This window comes from Oryctolagus cuniculus, chromosome 9, assembly GCF_964237555.1.
Source record: "Oryctolagus cuniculus chromosome 9, mOryCun1.1, whole genome shotgun sequence".
NCBI classification, from domain to species: Eukaryota; Metazoa; Chordata; class Mammalia; order Lagomorpha; family Leporidae; genus Oryctolagus; species Oryctolagus cuniculus.
Window position 1 is genome coordinate 15,147,807 of NC_091440.1, and position 19,222 is coordinate 15,167,028.

Genomic DNA, 19,222 nt, shown 5'->3' on the forward strand with positions numbered 1-19,222 from the left:
ACTTGCTGGTATGCTTCCATATGCCATAATTAACATGTATCTCACCCACAATCTATATGCAGGTTTTAATACAGACCTACTTTTCTTTTCCTTCTGAAGCTGCCCTGTGTCTAGATCTGACCTTCTTCCCTTCCTGAAAGGTGGGATAGAGGAACTTGCACTTTTCCGTTGACTGGTTTCTCAAATGGCCATTAAAATTTGGCTCTGTTTCCTAGGTTACAAAATAAACACAAGAACATCCAGCACCTTATTAAATTTGTTCTGTATCACTATACTCCTCATCCAAGGATAGAAGAAATATGCTAATAGATTGATGGGGTGATTATTTTTAAGAGCTCACTTAAAATATGTAAAAAAATTCTGCCTTTCATAAAGCAAGCATGTACATTTAAGAGAACAAACCTTGCTTCACCTTAAAAGAGCCATTTTTTAAAAAAGATTTAGACATTAAAGATTTTTCTTGGGAGGCATTTTTATACTAAAATGGATCTGGATGGTTCTTGTTTAGTTGGTTGCTTGGTTTTTACTTACAGATGATTTTTAACCTGTTTGTTTCTAGGACAAGTATTCAGATATGCTGTTGACTGTGTCATACTATTTCTCTACTTATACATTGTGCATAACACTTTTGTTGTCTACTTATGCCTCTGAATGAATTGTTTAACATATGGGAAAAATAAAAATCTGTGTAGTGAACACATTTTTTTTTCCTTTGTAGCAATAAGAGACAAATATCCCATAAATGGTCATGTTAGAAAACAATAGATTATTGATAGTTTGTGCAGGGAGTTCTCAAGGAGGCTGCAAAGTCCTTATTGAAGTGGCTGGGGCTGCAAGAGGAGATTCTGATGGTTGAGAGGGCTGCTGCCTCAGAACTCCCACAGGAAGCTCTCAAATCCTCCCGGCTCAGACATAAAACTCACTTCAGGAGGAAGTTGCAACATGAGGGTTCAACATGGGAAATAGATGGCAGTTAAAATTTTTCCTTCCTTGACTTTCTATAAAATTCTCTACATGTATGATACCCACTGGAGTCATAATTACAGAAAGTTTTAGTTTTCAGTAACTGTATCTTTTGTGATTTAGAACTCTGGAAAAAAAAAAGCCAAGTGATTTAAATGCTATAGGACTGTAATGTTAGCGATTTTTTAAAAAAATCAATTCTGAAAGGTCATAAATCGTAATACATCAGTGATTCAATAGACCAGCCATATCAGAAATGCCTGGGGGATTTTAAAAATAGAGATAAACTCTGATTCAGTAGGCCTAAACAAAGGCCTGAAATTTGCCTTTAAAACCTTTTACTAGGTGATCTGACCATGTGGCCAAATTTAGAGGCCACTGCCACAGGTGTTCAATGAAAGTAGGTATTGTAAAATTGTCCTAAATGTTTTATTTAACCCACAGACTGATTACCAACATAAACATTTAGAGAAAAGAACCCTTGCCTGTATGTCCTTTCTTAGTTTTGGCAGAAGCAAATTCCCAACCCTCTCTCCCATCCCAACCATCCTTCCCAGCAGTTACTGGGAGCCAAGGTACCTTGACTGTCAGTAGAATGTGAAACCTCAAAATTCATTTCCCCAAAACCTTTTTGGGTATCAACAAATGTATCCCAAGTAGCTACATTTTGCTTTTGATAATATATTTACTCATTCATCTGATTTAGTGATCTAAACTGAACGTTCCAGTATGTTTTATTGATGATGACAGTAATGTGGTTCACAGAGGATTGTTGAAAGTAGAAAACTCAGACCCAAGTTCAAATCCAGTGCTCTGCCACTTACGAGTTTCCATCCTGGGGAGGAAATTAGCCTCTCTGAACTTTAATTTTTCTAATCCACAGAGACAAAGTCAAACTGCCTTGCTTAAAAGGTCAGGCTCAGTAAGACTCTGTTTTTCCCCTACATCTCAAGATCAGAACTCAGTAACAAGCAGCTCTCATTAATAGTGTAAAAGTCAGTATTAACAAAGGTGGGAGTTTATTTTTTGCCTCAAATTATCTAAAGATTTATAACAGGAATTTAATCAGTATGGCAATATAACTATTAGAGGTATAAATTTGAATTAAATTACAGCAAATATTTTCTTTTTTGAAATATGGGCTGGGGAAATAATTTCTATCCTGTCACACAGGCCCTATGAAGATATATTCAATTAGACATTTTTCTTTTTTATTTGTTTTTTTTTCATTAAAGTTGATTAGTAAGAACATAAAGTTATGGTTCTTTGCTGAGATGAGCACTTTATATTATTATTATGGACAGTAACATTTTATATCTGAGAAAGGTTCTGGCATTTTATTTTTTAAAAATTATTAATATAAAGAGAATAGATTTCATGTATTTCATAGGTACAGTTCTGAGAAGATAATCATACTGTCCTTCCTCTCCCTCCCTCCCTCAATCCCCCTTCTTCCTTTCTTTTTTTTTTTCTTTAATTTTTGACAGTTTCAAAGCATTCTCTTAAATGTTTGTCTTCTTTAATTTTCTCAAATCTTCAAGAAGCAAGTGTGGCAGTGGGAATTTTTCAGACTTACAGGAGAAATCAATTTAGAGTAGAGACACTAAAAAGGTAACCCCAAGTCAGTACCACTGTGGTGGTGTGGATGTGGCCTGTCCTCCAGGAGTTCAGGCATTAGAGGTTTGGTCCTCAACGTAGCAGTATCAGTAAATGATGAAACCTTCAGGAGGGGCTTATTAGTAATTAGGTCACCTGGGATACTGCTTGCAGAATGAATTAACATCATTCTTGTGGGACCCCAGTTCTGCTAAGAGTGGGTTATTATAAAAGAGGGAGACTGGCCCTCCGCACTCCTGGTTTTCTGGTTTCTGTCTCCTTCTCATATGAACTGTCACCTCTTTGAGGCCATGCAGCATGTGATCCTTACCAGAGTTGGGCCATGCCAGTACCCTTGAATTTCCAGAACTAAATAACTAAGTATTCATTATATAGTACCTTGCCTCGGTTATTTCATTATAGTAACATAAAGTGGATCAATGTAGCCACTGAGGCAGAGTCAAGAAAAAACACCCAGGACTCTGGCTCCCAGGCTGGGGTTTTGTCCATTCCTCTGCACTTACTAGATTTTATTGGTAATTTTTTTAAACAAACAAGGAACAAACCCTGAAAATTAGTTGCCTGTATGTCTTTACAGTGGATAGAGAGTGCTGGCAGAGTGTCAACCCGGGCCTTCTAACCATAGGATGTGTGTGAGGCTACTGCATATATCTCTGCACGGGGCGCTGATGTCTTGGCAACATGGTTATCAGATCTGGGATTCAAATTAAACTGTAGTAGAGTCTAGGCTGACAAGGTGTCTTGGTATCTGAATTCCATTCTTAGCCAGCAGCTGAGCAAAGAGTAGGGGAGTGCCTCCACATGGTTCTGTCCCTGGAAGAATGTCAACTCCAGCTTGGAGAATCAGCCCTGCAGTTACTGCACAAGTGCTGTTGTCAGGCTATCTGAGATGTGCATTTGGTCCCCATCTTCTCTCAGTGCTAATCCATGGCTGAAGAAACCAGAGGTTGAGATCCACAGAAAACACACACAGACACACACACACACATCACTGATATTTTGTAGTAGCAAGGAAGGGGCAATGGTGGGAAGCAAAGGTTAGGTGGCTTCAGGTATTTTATGGCCCTAAAATTTAGTCCATTGAGTTTTTTTCAGGATTTTATTTATTTATTTGAGAGGTAGAGTCACAGACAGTGAGAGGGAGAGAAAGACAGAAAAGTTCTTCCATCCGCTAGTTCACTCCCTAATTGGCTGCAATGGCCAGAGCTGTACCGATCTGAAGCCAGGAGCCAGTAGCTTTTTCCGGGTCTCCCATACAAGTGCAGGGGCCCAAGAACTTGAGCCATCTTCTACTGCTTTCCCAGGCCATAGCAGAGAGCTGGATTGGAAGAGGAGCAGCCGGAACTAAAACCGGTGCCGAGATGGGATGCTGGTGCCACAGGCAGAGGATTAACCGACTGTGCCACGGCACTGGCCCCATCCATTGACTTTTAAAAGCAAGAATGCCATAGTTTCATAGATTTAGGAAGCTGTACTTCAAAGGATAGTTTTTTGACACTCAAACTGAAAAGTTTAAAGATGGCATCTTCTAGGCCTCCTCCCTCTACTACCAGAAGCAGCTCTGGGAGGCAGAAGACTCAATATAAGACCCTGTCACAAAGGAGTGAGTTGTTGGGCTCTTTTTTTCTTAAGATCTATTATTCATTTGAAAGGCAGATTGACAGAGGGAGAGGGTGAGACAGAGAACTTCCATCAGCTGGTTCACTCTCTAAATGCCTGGAGCAGTAAGGTCTGGGCCAGGCCAAAGTCAAGAGCCAAGAACTTTCTCAGGGTCTCCCGCATGCATGGCAGGAACCCAAGTTACCTGATCTATCATCTACTGCCTCCCATGAGCATTAGCAGGCAGCTGGATGGGAAGTAGAGTAGCTGGACTCCAACCAGTACTGTGGCATGGGATATGGCGTCTCAAGCTGTGGTTCAACCTGCTGCACCACAACACCTGCCATTATTGTGCTCTTAGATCTGTACCATACTAAAGTCACCCACTCTTCATCTTCATCCTTTCCTTTACTTAGGAAAGTTTATGTGTTCTGAGAAGGAAGGAAAAGAAGAATCACTGCTATATCCTATCAGGAATTAGGGAGATAAATATCCTAGGAGGAATAAAGCAAAGGGAGGATTTTCAGGCATAATGAATTTTTTAAAAAATTATTTATTTATTCAAGAGGCAGAGTTGCAGACAGAGGGAGAAACACAGAGAAGTCTTCTATACTCTGGTTCACTCCCCAAATGGCCACAACAGCTGGAGCTGAGCCAATCCAAAGCCAGGAGCCAAGATCTTCTTCCGGGTCTCCCATGTGGGTGCAGGGGCCTAAGCACTTGGGCCATCTTCCATTGCCTTCCCAGGCCATAAGCAGAGAGCTGGATATGAAGAGGAACAGCTGGGACATGAATCAGTGCCTATATGGGATGCCAGCATAGCAGGTGGAGGCTTAACCTACCATGCCATTGCACCAGCCCCAGACATAGTGAATTTGAGTCAGAGGGTTGGCAAGAAAAAAGATTGAGGCTGGCGCTGTGGCACAGTGGGTTAAGCTGCAGTCTGCAGTGCCAGTATCCCATATGGGTGCTGGTTCAAGTCCAGGCTGTTCCATTTCTGATCCAGCTCCCTGCTGATGCATTTGGGAAAGCAGCAGAAGATGGCCCAAGTCATTGGGCCCCTGAACCCATGTGGGAGACCCAGATGAAGCTCCTGGCTCCTGGTTTTGACCTGGCCTAGCCTTGGTCATTGTAGCCATCTGAGGAGTGAATCCACAGATGGAAGACTTCTTTCCCTGCCTCTGCCTCTTCCTCTCTATAACTCCACCTTTCAAATAAATAAATCTTGAAAGAAAGCATGCTTTGAATTCTTACTCATTTAGTAAAGTATTTATTGGTACTGACACAGCACCAGGACAGTGTGCACATTTATAAACCTTTAATGGTAAAGAACAAAACAAACAAAATTATAATTTAATTTTATGGATAAGTATCAAATGAGAACTCATCGACAGAGACTGATTGGTGGGTGAAGGGCATAGATGTAGAGTCCTTGAAAGTGGAATGAAATTAACATGTGGAGAGGAGTGGGAAATCTCAGTGACAGCGAAGGCCTTGTGTGACTGCAAGACTGCAAGTTTGGTTTGGGCTCAGTGGACGCTGAAAGAGTAGGGTGGGTGGGGATCAAATCACAGAAGAGAGCATAGGTCATAGTCAAGGTTAAATATTTAGGCTTTGCTCCCAGTGAAAACAAAAGGCATTGAAAGGTTTCCAGTAAGGGAGTGAAAGGATCCTATTTATGTTTTTAAAAGATTCTTCTGGTTGCTGTATATAGAATATATAGGAATAAGGCAAGAGCGGAAACTGAGAGATTAGAAAAGCAATATATATATATATATATATATATATATATATATATATATATATTTTGGCCAGGCAGAGTGGACAGTGAGAGAGAGAGACAGAGAGAAAGGTCTTCCTTTGCCGTTGGTTCACCCTCCAATGGCTGCCGCGGCCAGCGTGCTGCGGCTGGCGCACCTCACTGATCCGATGGCAGGAGCCAGGTGCTTATCCTGGTCTCCCATGGGGTGCAGGGCCCAAGCACTTGGGCCATCCTCCACTGCACTCCCTGGCCACAGCAGAGAGCTGGCCTGGAAGAGGGGCAACCGGGACAGAATCTGGTGCCCCAACCGGGACTAGAACCCGGTGTGCCGGCGCCGCAAGGCGGAGGTTTAGCCTAGTGAGCCGCGGCGCCGGCCAGAAAAGCAATATTTAAAAGATATTTTTAAAACATTGATGGCAGCTCAGAGAAGGATACTGGAAAGTAGAGAAGAATATGGATTTGAAGTCAGATATGACAGGACTTCCTGAGGAGCTGGATGTCAGAGTGCTCAGGGAAGAGTCTGCCAGTTTGGGTTTGAGATTGCTGGTTGATGGTACTGTTTACTGAAATGGGAATGCAGTACAATTCAAGATTTAGTTGTCAACATGTCAGGTGCCTATGAGAAATCTAGAGGCGAGACCAGTAGAAAGTCGACCATATGAGTCTGGGGCTCAGAGGAACAGTTTGGACTAGCAACATATGTTTTGGGGCTTTCAGCCATTGATGATGTACAGCCACAGGAGTGAAAGAGACCATGAAGGAGAGGGGGATGGAAACAAATATCCAGCCTGGGAACTTCAACATACAGTAGAGAAATATAATAGGCAAAGGAGACAGAGGAAGACAGAGTAATAAGTGAGAAGTTAGTGTTTAACAACAAGGATATTGATAATTGAATATTGCTAAGAGGTTGAATACTATTGTCTTTGTTCATTTGGGCTGTTTTAACAAAATACGATGAACTCAGTACCTTTCGACAACAGAAATGTATTTCTCATGGCTAGAACCCAAGATTAAGGCACTAACAGATTCAGTGCATGTTCAGGGCCCGTTTCCTTGTTCATAGCACCTTTTCCCTGTGTCTCACAGGGCAGAATGTTGAAGGGCCGCTCCCACGTCTCTTTGTGTAAGGGCATTAGCCACTTCCCATAAGTCATGCCTCCTGATACCATCATTTGGGGGGTTAGGACTTCAACATATGAATTTGAGGGTACACATTCAGACTATAGCAACCATGAAGGCAAAAAGTGCCTATTGGTTTGGTAACCATGGAGGATATTGGTATGAGACTTCTGTGGAAGGGGTTCAGTGGTGGAAGGGAAAAGGAGGGAGTGAAAACAATATTGCTAGTGCTTTATAGAAGTTTAGTTTAGAAGGAGACCTAAAGTTAGAGTATTTTTTGCTACTCTGTTTATCAGTTTGACTTTAAGCAAGCCCTTCACGTGTATTGTTTTTCCGTGGCTGCTATAAACAGACCCTCATGCCTGTGCATCCATTCATAGTTGTGAAGGGCAGAAGTCTGAAATCAGTTTCATTAGTCCAAAATCAAGGCGTTGGCAGGACCTTGTTCCCTCCTGAGACTACAGGGGAAAAATCTGTTCCTCATCTGTCCCATCTCTGGGAGCTGTTGGCATCTTTGGCTAGTGGCCACATCACTCCAATACCTAACTCTGTAATCACACTGCGTTTCTCCGCTTCTGTCTGTGCCAACTCTTTCTCTTCTTCCTTCTTATAAGGGCACTTGTGATTGCATTTTATCCAGGAAGAGTCCCCTCATCCGAAGATTCTTAACTTAATCATGTCTGGAAAGACCTTGTTTCCATACAAGGTGACGTTTACAGATTCCAGGCTCCTCTGAGAGTCAGTGTGCAGCTGACCACTCTGTGTGAGGCCACTAATTCACTTCTGAGACTCTGAAGTGAATTCTTTATACAGCAGATCATTTCCGTACTTGTCACACTGCTTTGAATCTTCTTGTGATTTAAAAACTTTTATTACAATATTTAAATGTAATATTCTTTTTTTCATATAAAGCATGGTGATTATTTTCTTCTAATTAATACTATAGACAATAAATAAATATAACTTTCCAAAATATTTCAACTAATAGTTAACAGCAGAAATGGAATTTCCTTGTTAATATTGCCATCATTGAGTACCAGGGTCAGTCATTATTAATTCTGAATAAATAGGAAGTGTATCATTCAAATGAGTGAGATATATAATCCAGTGTTACTGTGTTGACCTTGCTGGCTCTAAATTTATTGCCATAGACATTATTGAATAGGTATAACTAAATTATTTTAGCATTTAGGTAATTTAATAAAATAATTTATGTGCATGCATCAGTGAAGAAAACTATAAATTAAACTGGTGTGTAGTTTTAAAGAGGACCATTTAAATACCTATTTTTGGTGTTAAATGTGTTCAGAACTCTTTTCTGTGTTCAGCCCTTACGTCTGGGCCAGCTCTTAACTCATCCTGTAGAATACACTTTCATTATCCAGCCTCATCATTTTCTGTGCCCAGATCTTACTTTTTCCTTTCCATGTATCTGTCCACCCATCAAAGACTGCATCCTATGTATCCTGGAGCCTCATGCACCTGACTTTTCTTTTAGACTGGGCAGAGTGGTTCCTGGCGACTTGTTTCAGAAACCTAGGGATGAGCAACACTGCTGCCAACCTGCCTGCATTCTTGCCTCTTCTCAGCCACCCTGCCCTCTCCATCCTTCTTAGAGAAGCACAGTAGGAAAGCTGAGCTCCCTGGTAGGTGTCCCTTTCAATTTGGCAGATTCCAGTCACACAGGCCTTTCCTTACAATAAAGACTGATTTTTCAAACAATTCTCTTTTCTGCATATACCTTTTTTAAACATAAATTTCACTCACTTCCATTTTTTTTTTCAAATTAGCTTATTCTTAACAGATCAATCACAAATCTAAATGAAACCCATTAAAGTGAAAATACACTCATTTCCCCCAGGACCTCATTCCTGAAACAATTTCCAGACTTTTAAGGAGATACTTTGCAACACTGAGAAAGGAGGGAGGAGATATTACACAATGCATATTCATGTCCTTGGTTCCCTTGGGCATTTATCTTGCTCTTGCGGTCCTCCTCAGGCCTGCCACACCCTCTGCTAGCCTGTCAGAGACAGGAGACTGAGTGACTCGGGCAGGGACCCTGGCCTGCTGCCACCTCTGACTCCTTGTGCGGCTGCTGTCAGGTCTCTGTGTTCAGTCTGGGCTATGAGTATCAGACTGCAGAAAGCACCCTTGCTGAGACACCCCAGTTCAGGTCTCGGCTATACCATTTATGAACTGCATGACATTGGGGAAATTACTGAACCTCTCTGGTTTCTCACTTTCCTTGCCCTCAGAATGATGCCATTGCACTAAATAAACTATGTGCTGCATTGCTAAAAATATTGGAAGCATCACAACCTCTTCAATACCTGGACAATCATCCATACTCTAATTGAAAATGCAGAACCATCTATTTCTACCCTGAGATGGCTCAGATATGGAGTTTACTGATGGGAAAGACTGGAACTGGCATACTTTACCCAGATATTGATTAGAGGTTCAATGTTTCCTGTTTTCACATACATTTTTCCATATAAGTAATAATTTTTCAAAAACCTATTTCACAGCATATATTGAGCTGTGAAGCTATTTGCTCTAATTATAACCAAGGTGACAAAGTAGAGAGAGGTCATGTTAGGCCCCTGTGGCATTGCTCATACCAACCCTTTAATCACCCTCCCCGCGTTGGGTAAGCTGTACTCACCACTGGATGAAGTGGTGTTCCTGGAAACATCAATTGCATCTGCTGGGCAAGCATCGCTGCTGCAGTTTTTTGCTGGATCAAGTTGTTCCTCCCATTAATTTCAAGTTGAGTTTTTAAGTGTGTTGGAGGATGAAGATACTTGCAGTTCTCTCTCGAACAACGGCCCTGTAAAAGGAACATTTTGGGTTTAGGACTGTTACAGGTAGCTTGCTATCCCCAACAATAACCATTGTACAACTGCCCCTTATATACAAGGGCATAGGGTCATGTGTGTGATTGCGCATGCACATGCTTGGATGAGCGCGTCACACTGTACGGGATGAGCCACATTGCCAGAACTTGTTGAGAAGTGGAGCTTTTTTTTTTTTTTTTTACTTTCTTTCTTTCTCTATTTTTTTTTATTAGATTTCAAACCCTAACAATAGATTGCAAAGAAATGTGACTGTTGAGAGTGAAGGGAAAGTTTCTTCATGTAGGCAGGAGGGAAGGCAGTCAGAAGGATGTGTTTATTGTGACCCATCAAAAGGAGTCTTTGAACTTGCTATACACTGGTTTATACATGCTAGAGTGATTTCAAAATATGAATTATATGACAAGTTTATGCAGTACAGACTGTAATTAGAATCTGAAATATGTGTTTCAGATTAGCTGAAGACATCCCTTATTTCAACTTATTGATGAAGAGGCAATGATGGTACAGGAACCAACATTTTTTTTTCTTTTTTTAAGGTTAAATTATTTGAAAGTCAGAATTACACACACATACAGAGAGAGAGAGAGAGAGAGAGAGAGAGAGACAGATCTTCCATCTGCTGGTTCATTCTTCAGAAGGCTGCAGTAGCCAGGGCTGTGCCAGGCTACAGTGGGGACCCAGGAGCCTCTTCCAAGTCTCTCACAAGGGTGGCAGAATGAAAAACATTTGGGCCATCCTCCACTGCCCTTCCCAGGCCATTAGCTGGGAGCTGGAACATAAGTGGAGCAGCCAGTACTCAAACCAGTACCCATATGGGATGCTGGCATTGCAGGTAACACCACACCACGATGCCAGCCCAAGTCAACATTTCTTAGTTACAGGTACATAGGTGAAATTTCCAGGTTTGAAGTCATATACGCATCTGCAACTGATGCCTTTGCTACACAAAAGCTGCCACTGTACATCGCTACCCTGCATCAAGATAAGAGTACAACACTTTATGTCATAATATGATGCAGTGAATAAATAGTGTTATGGCTAAAGTAACATTTGGATGTTAAAACGGAAAAATTTTTTAAAAACTAGATGACAGGTGTACATAAAACCAGTCTTCAAGAGTAATTGCATATGGTGGTGTTTATACTTAATCCTCAAGTTTTCAAAACTACCAATTGAGAGAATCATGTTGATATATGAATTATGCAATTTCTGGAAAAAGAATAGCAAAATGTGTTAACCATTTTGAGTGTTATCATTCCCTAAAGAATTAGTCCGTTTGCAACCAAAGAAAGAGAATATGGGTTTGTTTACCAGATACAAAAATAATTTTAAAAAGCAAGCGTGGTGGATCTGGGGAAATGAAGTTGTTTATAGTCATCCTAATTCTAAACATCTGGAGTTCTCACTCTGTTTCCCACTAATTTCAGCTGCACTTTTGGCAGCTCAGGCTTGCTCTCTGGAGGATGAATCTTCCCCGCCACCCCCACCCCCACCATGGAAAAGGGCAGGCATGGGTCCTGTGCAGTGCTGGTGGTCTGTGCTGGTCAAATGGCACTATCCCAGAGGTCAGCCTCTTCAGGGAGGATAAGAAGGTAGGTGCTGAGAATATCGTAAGAATAGGTCCTTGCTTTCTACTAAATATATATATAATATATAAAAATGTAAATATATTTATATATATATATATAGAGAGAGAGAATAAAACAACAGAAAATGTTTCCTTAGTCTCATGTTCACATTGTGGATGTTAAATTCAGCTTCTTATTTTCAAATAGACATCCTAGGGCAAGTATTAGAAGGCTTATGCTTTTTTGTAATTTTTTAATTTGTTTCCCATTGACTTTTTTTAAGAAAGCTTTTATTTAATTAATACAAATTTCAAAGGTACAACTTTAGGAATATAGTGGTTCTTCCCCCATACCTGCCCTCCCACCCCCACTCCTGTCCCATCTCCTACTCCCTCTCCCATCCCATTTTTCATTAAGACTCATTTTTAATTAACTTTATATACAGAAGACCAACTCTATACTAAGTAAAGATTTCAACAATTTGCACCCCCCCACCCACACAAAGTATAAAGTACTGTTTGAGAACAAGTTTTATAGTTAATTCTCATAGTACAACTCATTAAGGACAGAGGTCACATGGGGAGTAAGTTCACAGTGACTCCTACTGTTGATTTAACAATTAACAATCTTATTTATGACATCAAGAAGGCTTATTCTAAAGCTACAGGTAACCTGGAACCTCAACTGGAAACTACTTTGAATAAAAGTAGTCTAGGAATGGCTGCGTCCTTCTCCATGTGTTCTCTCTGAAATCTGACCTGTTGTTTTTAAACAAGTATGGTGGACCTAACATTACTCATTGCTTTGACTTCTCAGGGTCTCTTCAGTCCAAGAAACTTGTTTGAAGCATCTCTTTTTTTTTTTTTTTTTTTTTTTTTTTTGACAGGCAGAGTGGACAGTGAGAGAGAGAGAGACAGAGAGAAAGGTCTTCCTTTTGCTGCTGGTTCACCCTCCAATGGCTGCCGCGGCCAGCACGCTGCGGCCGGCGCACCTCAATGATCTGAAGCCAGGAGCCAGGTGCTTCTCCTGGTCTCCCATGGGGTACAGGGCCCAAGCACTTGGGCCATCCTCCACTGCACTCCTGGGCCATAGCAGAGAGCTGGCCTGGAAGAGGGGCAACCGGGACAGAATCCGGCGCCCTGACCGGGACTAGAACCCGGTGTGCCATCGCCACAAGGTGGAGGATTAGCCTAGTGAGCCATGGTGCCGGCCGAAGCATCTCTTATTTGACGTCCCCTGATTCCTTCCCTTAACGATTGCTTCAGTCTCTCAGTTTGTTGAAACTGAATCCCCGGGAGAGGTTTTGGAGTGAGCCAGGTCTTCCAGCACACGCATATGGCCGTCTCTGGGTTGGCTGCCTTGTGAGACTACAATCCCAACATCTGGGATGGGAAGTGGAAACATAGCGACTGCCTGTTAGCTAGGGTACAGGATGTAGAGGATAAGCCATCCCAGGCTTATCTCTGATAGCCTCAATCCAAACTCTCTTTAGCTACAAACATGGCACTTGGAAGCTGATGCCCAGAAATATTTGTGTGTACAAGGTACACTTGTGAACCTATAAACGAAAGTGTACAGATGGGTCTAGTGGCAGAATTCCACAAAATGAGGATGGAAAAAGAAAGAAGTCCACACTTACACCAGCATGGCTATTAAGTGTGTTCCCTCAAGTACTTGCCAATATGATTGGTAGTCTGCTAACATAATACATTGTACCTATACATACAAACTTGGCTGGAAAAATAGTTTTCTTTTGATTAATTAATTTATTTATTTGACAGGTAGAGCTATAGACAGTGAGAGAGAGAGAGAGAAAGATCTTCCTTCTGTTGGTTCACCCCCAAATGGTCACTACGGCCGGCGCTGTGCCGATCCGAAGCCAGGAGCCAGGTGCTTCCTCCTGGTCTCCCACGTAGGCGCAGGGGCCCAAGCACCTGGGCCATCCTCCACTGCACTCCCGGGCCACAGCAGAGAGCTGGACTGGAAGAGGAGCAACCGGGACTAGAACCGGGCGCCCACATGGGATGCCGGCACCGCAGGCAGAGGATTAACCAAGTGAGCCACAGCGCCGGCCCGGAAAAATAGTTTTCTAATAAATACTGTTATCTCTTTATACAGCTAGGACACTTAGGAATTATATAACCTATTTTCAGCTAATAGAACATGATTTATAGCATCAAATTAGTAATTTATTGATGGAACCTTCTTTTTCATGAGAATTAATGTGATTTCTCAGTGTCCTTACTTAAACATTGGAGTAAGGAATATTATTGATCACCTATGGTCCAAGCAACTTGTATAGTGTTATCTCATTTTCTGTCACAGTAGCAATACTGATTCTTACTTTACAAAGTGGTAAATGGGCTCAGAAGATTAAGGAGCTTTACCCAGGACACATAGCTGGTAAGTAATAGAGCTAGATTTTAAATCTCCCACAGTCAGTTACATCACTGTACCAAGCTATTTACTATCAACAGTAAGGAAGGATAAAAATATGCCACTATTCTTATAAAATAATATGATACATAAGGAAATTTTAAAAATTTTACTGATATATGTATATATAAGAATTTGGAAATGGAAAACAGCTCTTAAGCACACAAGTTATAGGCTCATAATTGGTTCTCTTTTTTCCTATCGACTTTGCACAATTGCATTTTTTTCTTCATTTATACAATGAAAATAATTATTGTGTCCTCCTCTTAGGACTGCTATGCAATTAAATGACTTAGCACATGTATGAAGTTTAGAAAAATGCCTGGCAATGTAGCAAGCCCTCAATAAATGTTATTATTACCAAAGGATGAAAAAAATTGTGTATAATATTTTGTTTCCAGTCAAGTACAGGATCATAGATTTAGTACTATTCTGGTTGATTCTTTGGTTCTTCCATAAAATAAGCTTTCACATCAAAACATGATAAAAGCTACATACATTCATTCAAGTATTTTATGTTTTAAATTATTTTCAATTCTACAGAGTGTTTTTGAAAGTACCCATATTTAAAAGATAGCCCTGAACCATGGTTCATTCTAGTAGCAACATTTTTAAAAAAGATTTATTTATTTGAGAGGCAGAGTTAGAGACAAAGAGAGGGAGAGACAGAGAGAGACATCTTCCATCTGATGATTCACTCCCCAAATGTTCACAATAGCCGGAGCTGGGCTGATCCAAAGCCAGGAGCTTCTTCTGGGTCTCCCATGTGGGTGCAGGTGTCCAAGCGCTTGGGCCATCTTCCGCTGCTTTTTTAGTCCATTAGCAGAGAGCTGGATAGGAAGTGGAACAGCCAGGATATGAACTGGCACCCTTATGGAATGCTGGCACCACAGGCAGAGTTTTAACCTACTACGCCACTGTGCCAGCCCTCTGGTAGCAACATTTTGAAGAATGTTGCACCATAGATGTATGGGGTATACCAATTCCAAATTGTCTCCTAGGAACTCTAGGAGACAGTATTTTAGTAAGGTATCCTATAGAATTCTGAAATCCTAAAGGAAAAGCTACTGTCAAAATATAAAGAGCTTTTTGACATAGTAAACAATCTGTAAGGAAGTTGTTAAGGCATACTATTTCCCAGGATATGCACTGTTGCACAAAAACAGTTGATTATCAAAGCAAGTTGTCATAGCCACATGGGAGAGGGCAGTGTGCAGAAGTGTAAGGCAACATTCTGTGTCACCCTGACACAAAACAGACGTGTCATAAATAGGGTTTCCTGATTTTACTTCAAGAAATAAAAAGGAAAAGGTCTCAGAAGACACTTTTCTTGAGACAGTAGGACTTGGTTTGTGTTTTAACTCTCTCTCTGTTTTTTGGTCTTGCCGCACTACTCTTTCCAGAGACTTAATGGAAGCAGAGTTCAACCCCTGGAGGCAGGGATTAGTGCATTTTTTGCAGGATTGGGATGGGAGCTCTCCCTGGGTGCAGTCTGCTCGAACTGGGAAACAGGAAGGACCCTGGGTGAAGGCCAGTCACAGAGGCCCATGTCAAGGACCAGTTTGGGAGTTGCAACTCACAGGTCACCCAAGCCCTCAATGGCTTTTTTCATCCAAGCGGGGCATGCTAGGTGTAGAAATGCAAAGCGGCTGTATACTTCCAGGCTAGGATCTCATTCATTCATTCATTCATCCATCCATCAAATAGTTATCAATATCCTATTACATGCTAGGCATTACACTCAGAACTAAACAAAGGGGAACAAAAACAGGACATGGTATCTGTCTTCATGAGGCCTGCAGTAAGTGGTAAAGATGGATGTTACCAAATCATGCTGCCAATCAGTGTCCAATTACACATCATGATAGGTATTCTGGAAGAGCATGGTGAGAAGTGGTGGGAGAGGGGTAGAATTGGAGATTGGCACCGCACTTCCAACCTCGCTTCCGGCTGATGTGTGCCCTGACAGGTAGCAGTAATGGTTCAGACACTTGGGTCCTTGCCATCCATATGGGGGACCCAGATTGAGTATCTGGTCCTGAATTCCATTATCATCCCTGGTCATTGTGAGCATCTGAGGAGTGAACCAGTGGATGGAAGCTCTCTGCCCATCTATGCCTTTCAAATAAAAAGAAAATAAAAATTTAAGAACAAGATTACTGGGCCATGGAAGGTCTCTGCAGAAGCAACATTTAAACTGAGACCTGAAAGATAAATAAGAACTTGGCAAGGGAATGAGTGGTGGCCAAAGCATGTGTGTATGTTTGTGTGTTGTGTGTGTATACTGTATACTGTAAGTATGTGTAGTGTGTGCTGTGTATACTGGATGTGTTTGTTATGTATATGGCATGTAAACATGTTTCTTATGTGGTATATTTGTATGTTGTACATGCTGTATATTGTAGAGTATGCTGTGTGTACATGTTTTGTATGTGTTACATATGCATGTTGTGTCCATGTTGTATATTATTGTAGCATGTAATGTGTGTTTAGATTGTATGTAGATTATGTGTGTGTAGCATGTTGTGCATATGTGTGCTATGTCAATGTGTCATCTGTGTGCATGTGTTTTATGCATGTTTGTGTTCTGCATGCATGTTGCATGTGTATATGCATGGAAGGTGTGTGTGTGTGGTATGTGCATGTTGTGGGGATAAAACATGCAGACATTCAGAGGAAGACATCATCCCATCTGGGGACCTGCAGGCAGCTTTCTTTTCAAGGTTGGAGTACAGAAGCAGTTGAGGTAAGAGCCAGATAAGAACTTTGAAAACCCTGTTAAAAGCCGTGAACTTCATTGCTGCTGAAAGTTTTTAGGCAGAAGAGTAACAAGATAAGATTTATACTTTATGCTACATTTAAATCTTGCCCTGATTATTAGATTTTATATTTCTAATTCTATTGTGATTTGTACTTCGAGACCATTTGTTTAAAAAGAATTACAGAATTCTTAAGGAGTCTACGATGAGTTGGTGCAATTTATTCTACCTCCTAAAGTAATCTCTACTCCAAGAATATTTAGATTACAGAAGGTGATTAGAATCAAGTTGGAATTTCAAACCGAGTTAAATTCATTAAAATAAGTGACCATGGAAGATTTTAATACAAAATACTCATGTTGGTTCCCCACGGGATGAAGAAAGATGCTAAACAACTGTAATATGAACTTGGCAGGACAACAGATAAGCACTAACAGAGCTGCATGGACATTAAATTACATGGCACATCTTTGGCTAAGAAAAGAATTCAGAATCAGGTTGGTAGGAGAAAGAAAAAACATAATTGGAAAAAGAGATTTTCTAATTGCTTATTTTAAAAACAAGTAAGTTTTAGAATCTTTTCCTATTATGGTCCTCATTGAAAAAGGCAATTAAAATATGGGAGCACAAAGAAAACAGATTAATTAGGGAGCTTGCTGAGGAATCTCCTGGTAACAACAGGAGTTTTTGCCCACAGGAATAGCTAACAGACAGCTATATCCCATTGGTTTTCCATGGGGAAGACTACAGTTCTTATGATCTGCAATTCTGTTTATAGGCCCCTGGTGTACGTACTTTAGGAATAATTTGAGCTCTGCTTGTGTGAGCAAAGTCATTGGTCATCAGGCTCTGAGGAGGCCCTTTTAGGGGAGAACTATTCCAGTTGATGGCCAGGCTCACATTCTGATCTCTTGAATCCTGCCTTTTCCAATTCGGCCTGGGCAAAAAGGTGGGCCAGGCTATGGAACAGCGAGTGCTTCCTCCAACCACGGAGGGCAGATGGTGTGTGCTCTCAGAGCGGCCTTCAGGGACACTTTGATCCCCAGAGCCTGCTCTGGACCCCAAAGCTGGCCATGGAAGAGCCTCTCAGATTCCTCACATTCCACACGGCCATGAGCAGCTGAGTGACATCCTGAGTTCAGGACAGACGCTCCTGCCTTGAGGTCACGTGCCTGAAGCCTGCTCTGTCTTGGACCCTCTCCTAAGAGGCGGTTTCAACCAGGGCTGAAGGAGACCATCTTGGAACTGAACTATGAGGACTCAAAATCCAGCTCTGCTCTTGTTGCCAGGGCACCTTGGACAAGCGCAGCCTGGTGGCCGCCGGCTGCCATCTCTGTAAAATGGGATAATAATACTGTAGTGGCTAGTTCAGGGGCTTTTAATCATGACTAAGTGTGGATGTATACAAAACATTCTGACAGTTCCTGGCACACAGTCAGCATGCTCTGAGTTTTATTATGCTCCTCATCATCGTCGTCGTTTCTATTAACACCTCTGTGTATTAACAGTCTGAGCAGATTGTTACTATTAACCCCTTCTTTGTAAAAATACAGGGACTACTTCCAAAAGTTTCTGGAAAATGTGCCTTCTGAAAAAAAAATTCATGAATGTTAAAATTTTCTACACCAAAATAACCTTCTTTTGAAATTCCATTTTCCATGGACTTTTTGCAGTTCCCTTACACATGATGTTAAAAACAACCTCCCTACTTGTTCCGTTTCTCTGTTGCTGGGCTTCTGCATGGCCTTTCTCCCAAGCTCTTTAACCCTTTTTATCCTTGTTCTCACGATCAGTGCCAACTTTGGTCACTTATCTCTTCAAAGAAGCCTGGATCTGTTTTTCTTTGAAATCTCCCCTGCTGAAACTTGCCAGGGCTGGTCCACACGGCCTGACTGATCTATGGTTTATAAAGCAGCTGTGTCTTATAGTTGGAAAATCCTGGAATTCTCGTGGTGGTTTCATCCCAAAATGGTTATATGAACTTTTACAAATAATTTATCATACTCTGTGCTTCAGTTTTCTTATCTGTCAATTGGAGATGATCCTGTTCCCATATTTCAGTTCCTTTTCATGACTGTCAGAGCCCAAGAAATAGCACAAGTTGCTTTGAAACAAAAATAAAGAAAAACAAAAGTGTAAATTGCCATGGATATTTTTTCCACATCTATTTCCTCCTTAATTGTTCCTATTCTGGCAGAATGGGAAGCTGCATGAACCAATGGTCACATTAAAAAGTGACACGGAGTTGTATGTTGGCAGCTGTCCAGATATGTTCTTAAATTTATGAGAAGTCTATGTGAGCTGGCATGAGGAACATTGGCAGAAGCAGCAAATTAAGTCAAAATCATTTAAGGCTGGAGGGATTTATTAAGTACCCACTGTGTACACAGCTTGGAAATGGAAACCTCCATCAAACAGATGAGTCTTTTGGTCCTTGGGCCATGTAGTTGTGAGTTGTGACTGAATGATTGGATGTATCAGATATTCACACCTCAGTTTTCCTACAGCATCAAGACATCTAAAGGCTTTTGAAAG

General features: G+C 41.3%; 1 protein-coding gene and 1 long non-coding RNA gene across 26 annotated transcripts in view; one reads left to right on the forward strand and one right to left on the reverse strand.

The window, feature by feature from the left end:
• The window catches only part of MBNL2 (muscleblind like splicing regulator 2), a 172,169-nt gene that overhangs the window by 45,769 nt on the left and 107,178 nt on the right, over positions 1 to 19,222 (reverse strand). For all 23 annotated transcript variants that reach the window (XM_002713008.5, XM_070048685.1, XM_070048686.1 and 20 more), the window contains exon 3: positions 9,732 to 9,896. In XM_002713008.5, coding sequence (XP_002713054.1) covers positions 9,732 to 9,896 — 165 coding nt within the window. The remainder of the gene's footprint in view (positions 1 to 9,731; positions 9,897 to 19,222) is intronic.
• The window catches only part of LOC127492105 (uncharacterized), a 58,155-nt gene that overhangs the window by 11,141 nt on the left and 27,792 nt on the right, over positions 1 to 19,222 (forward strand). The window lies entirely within an intron of this gene.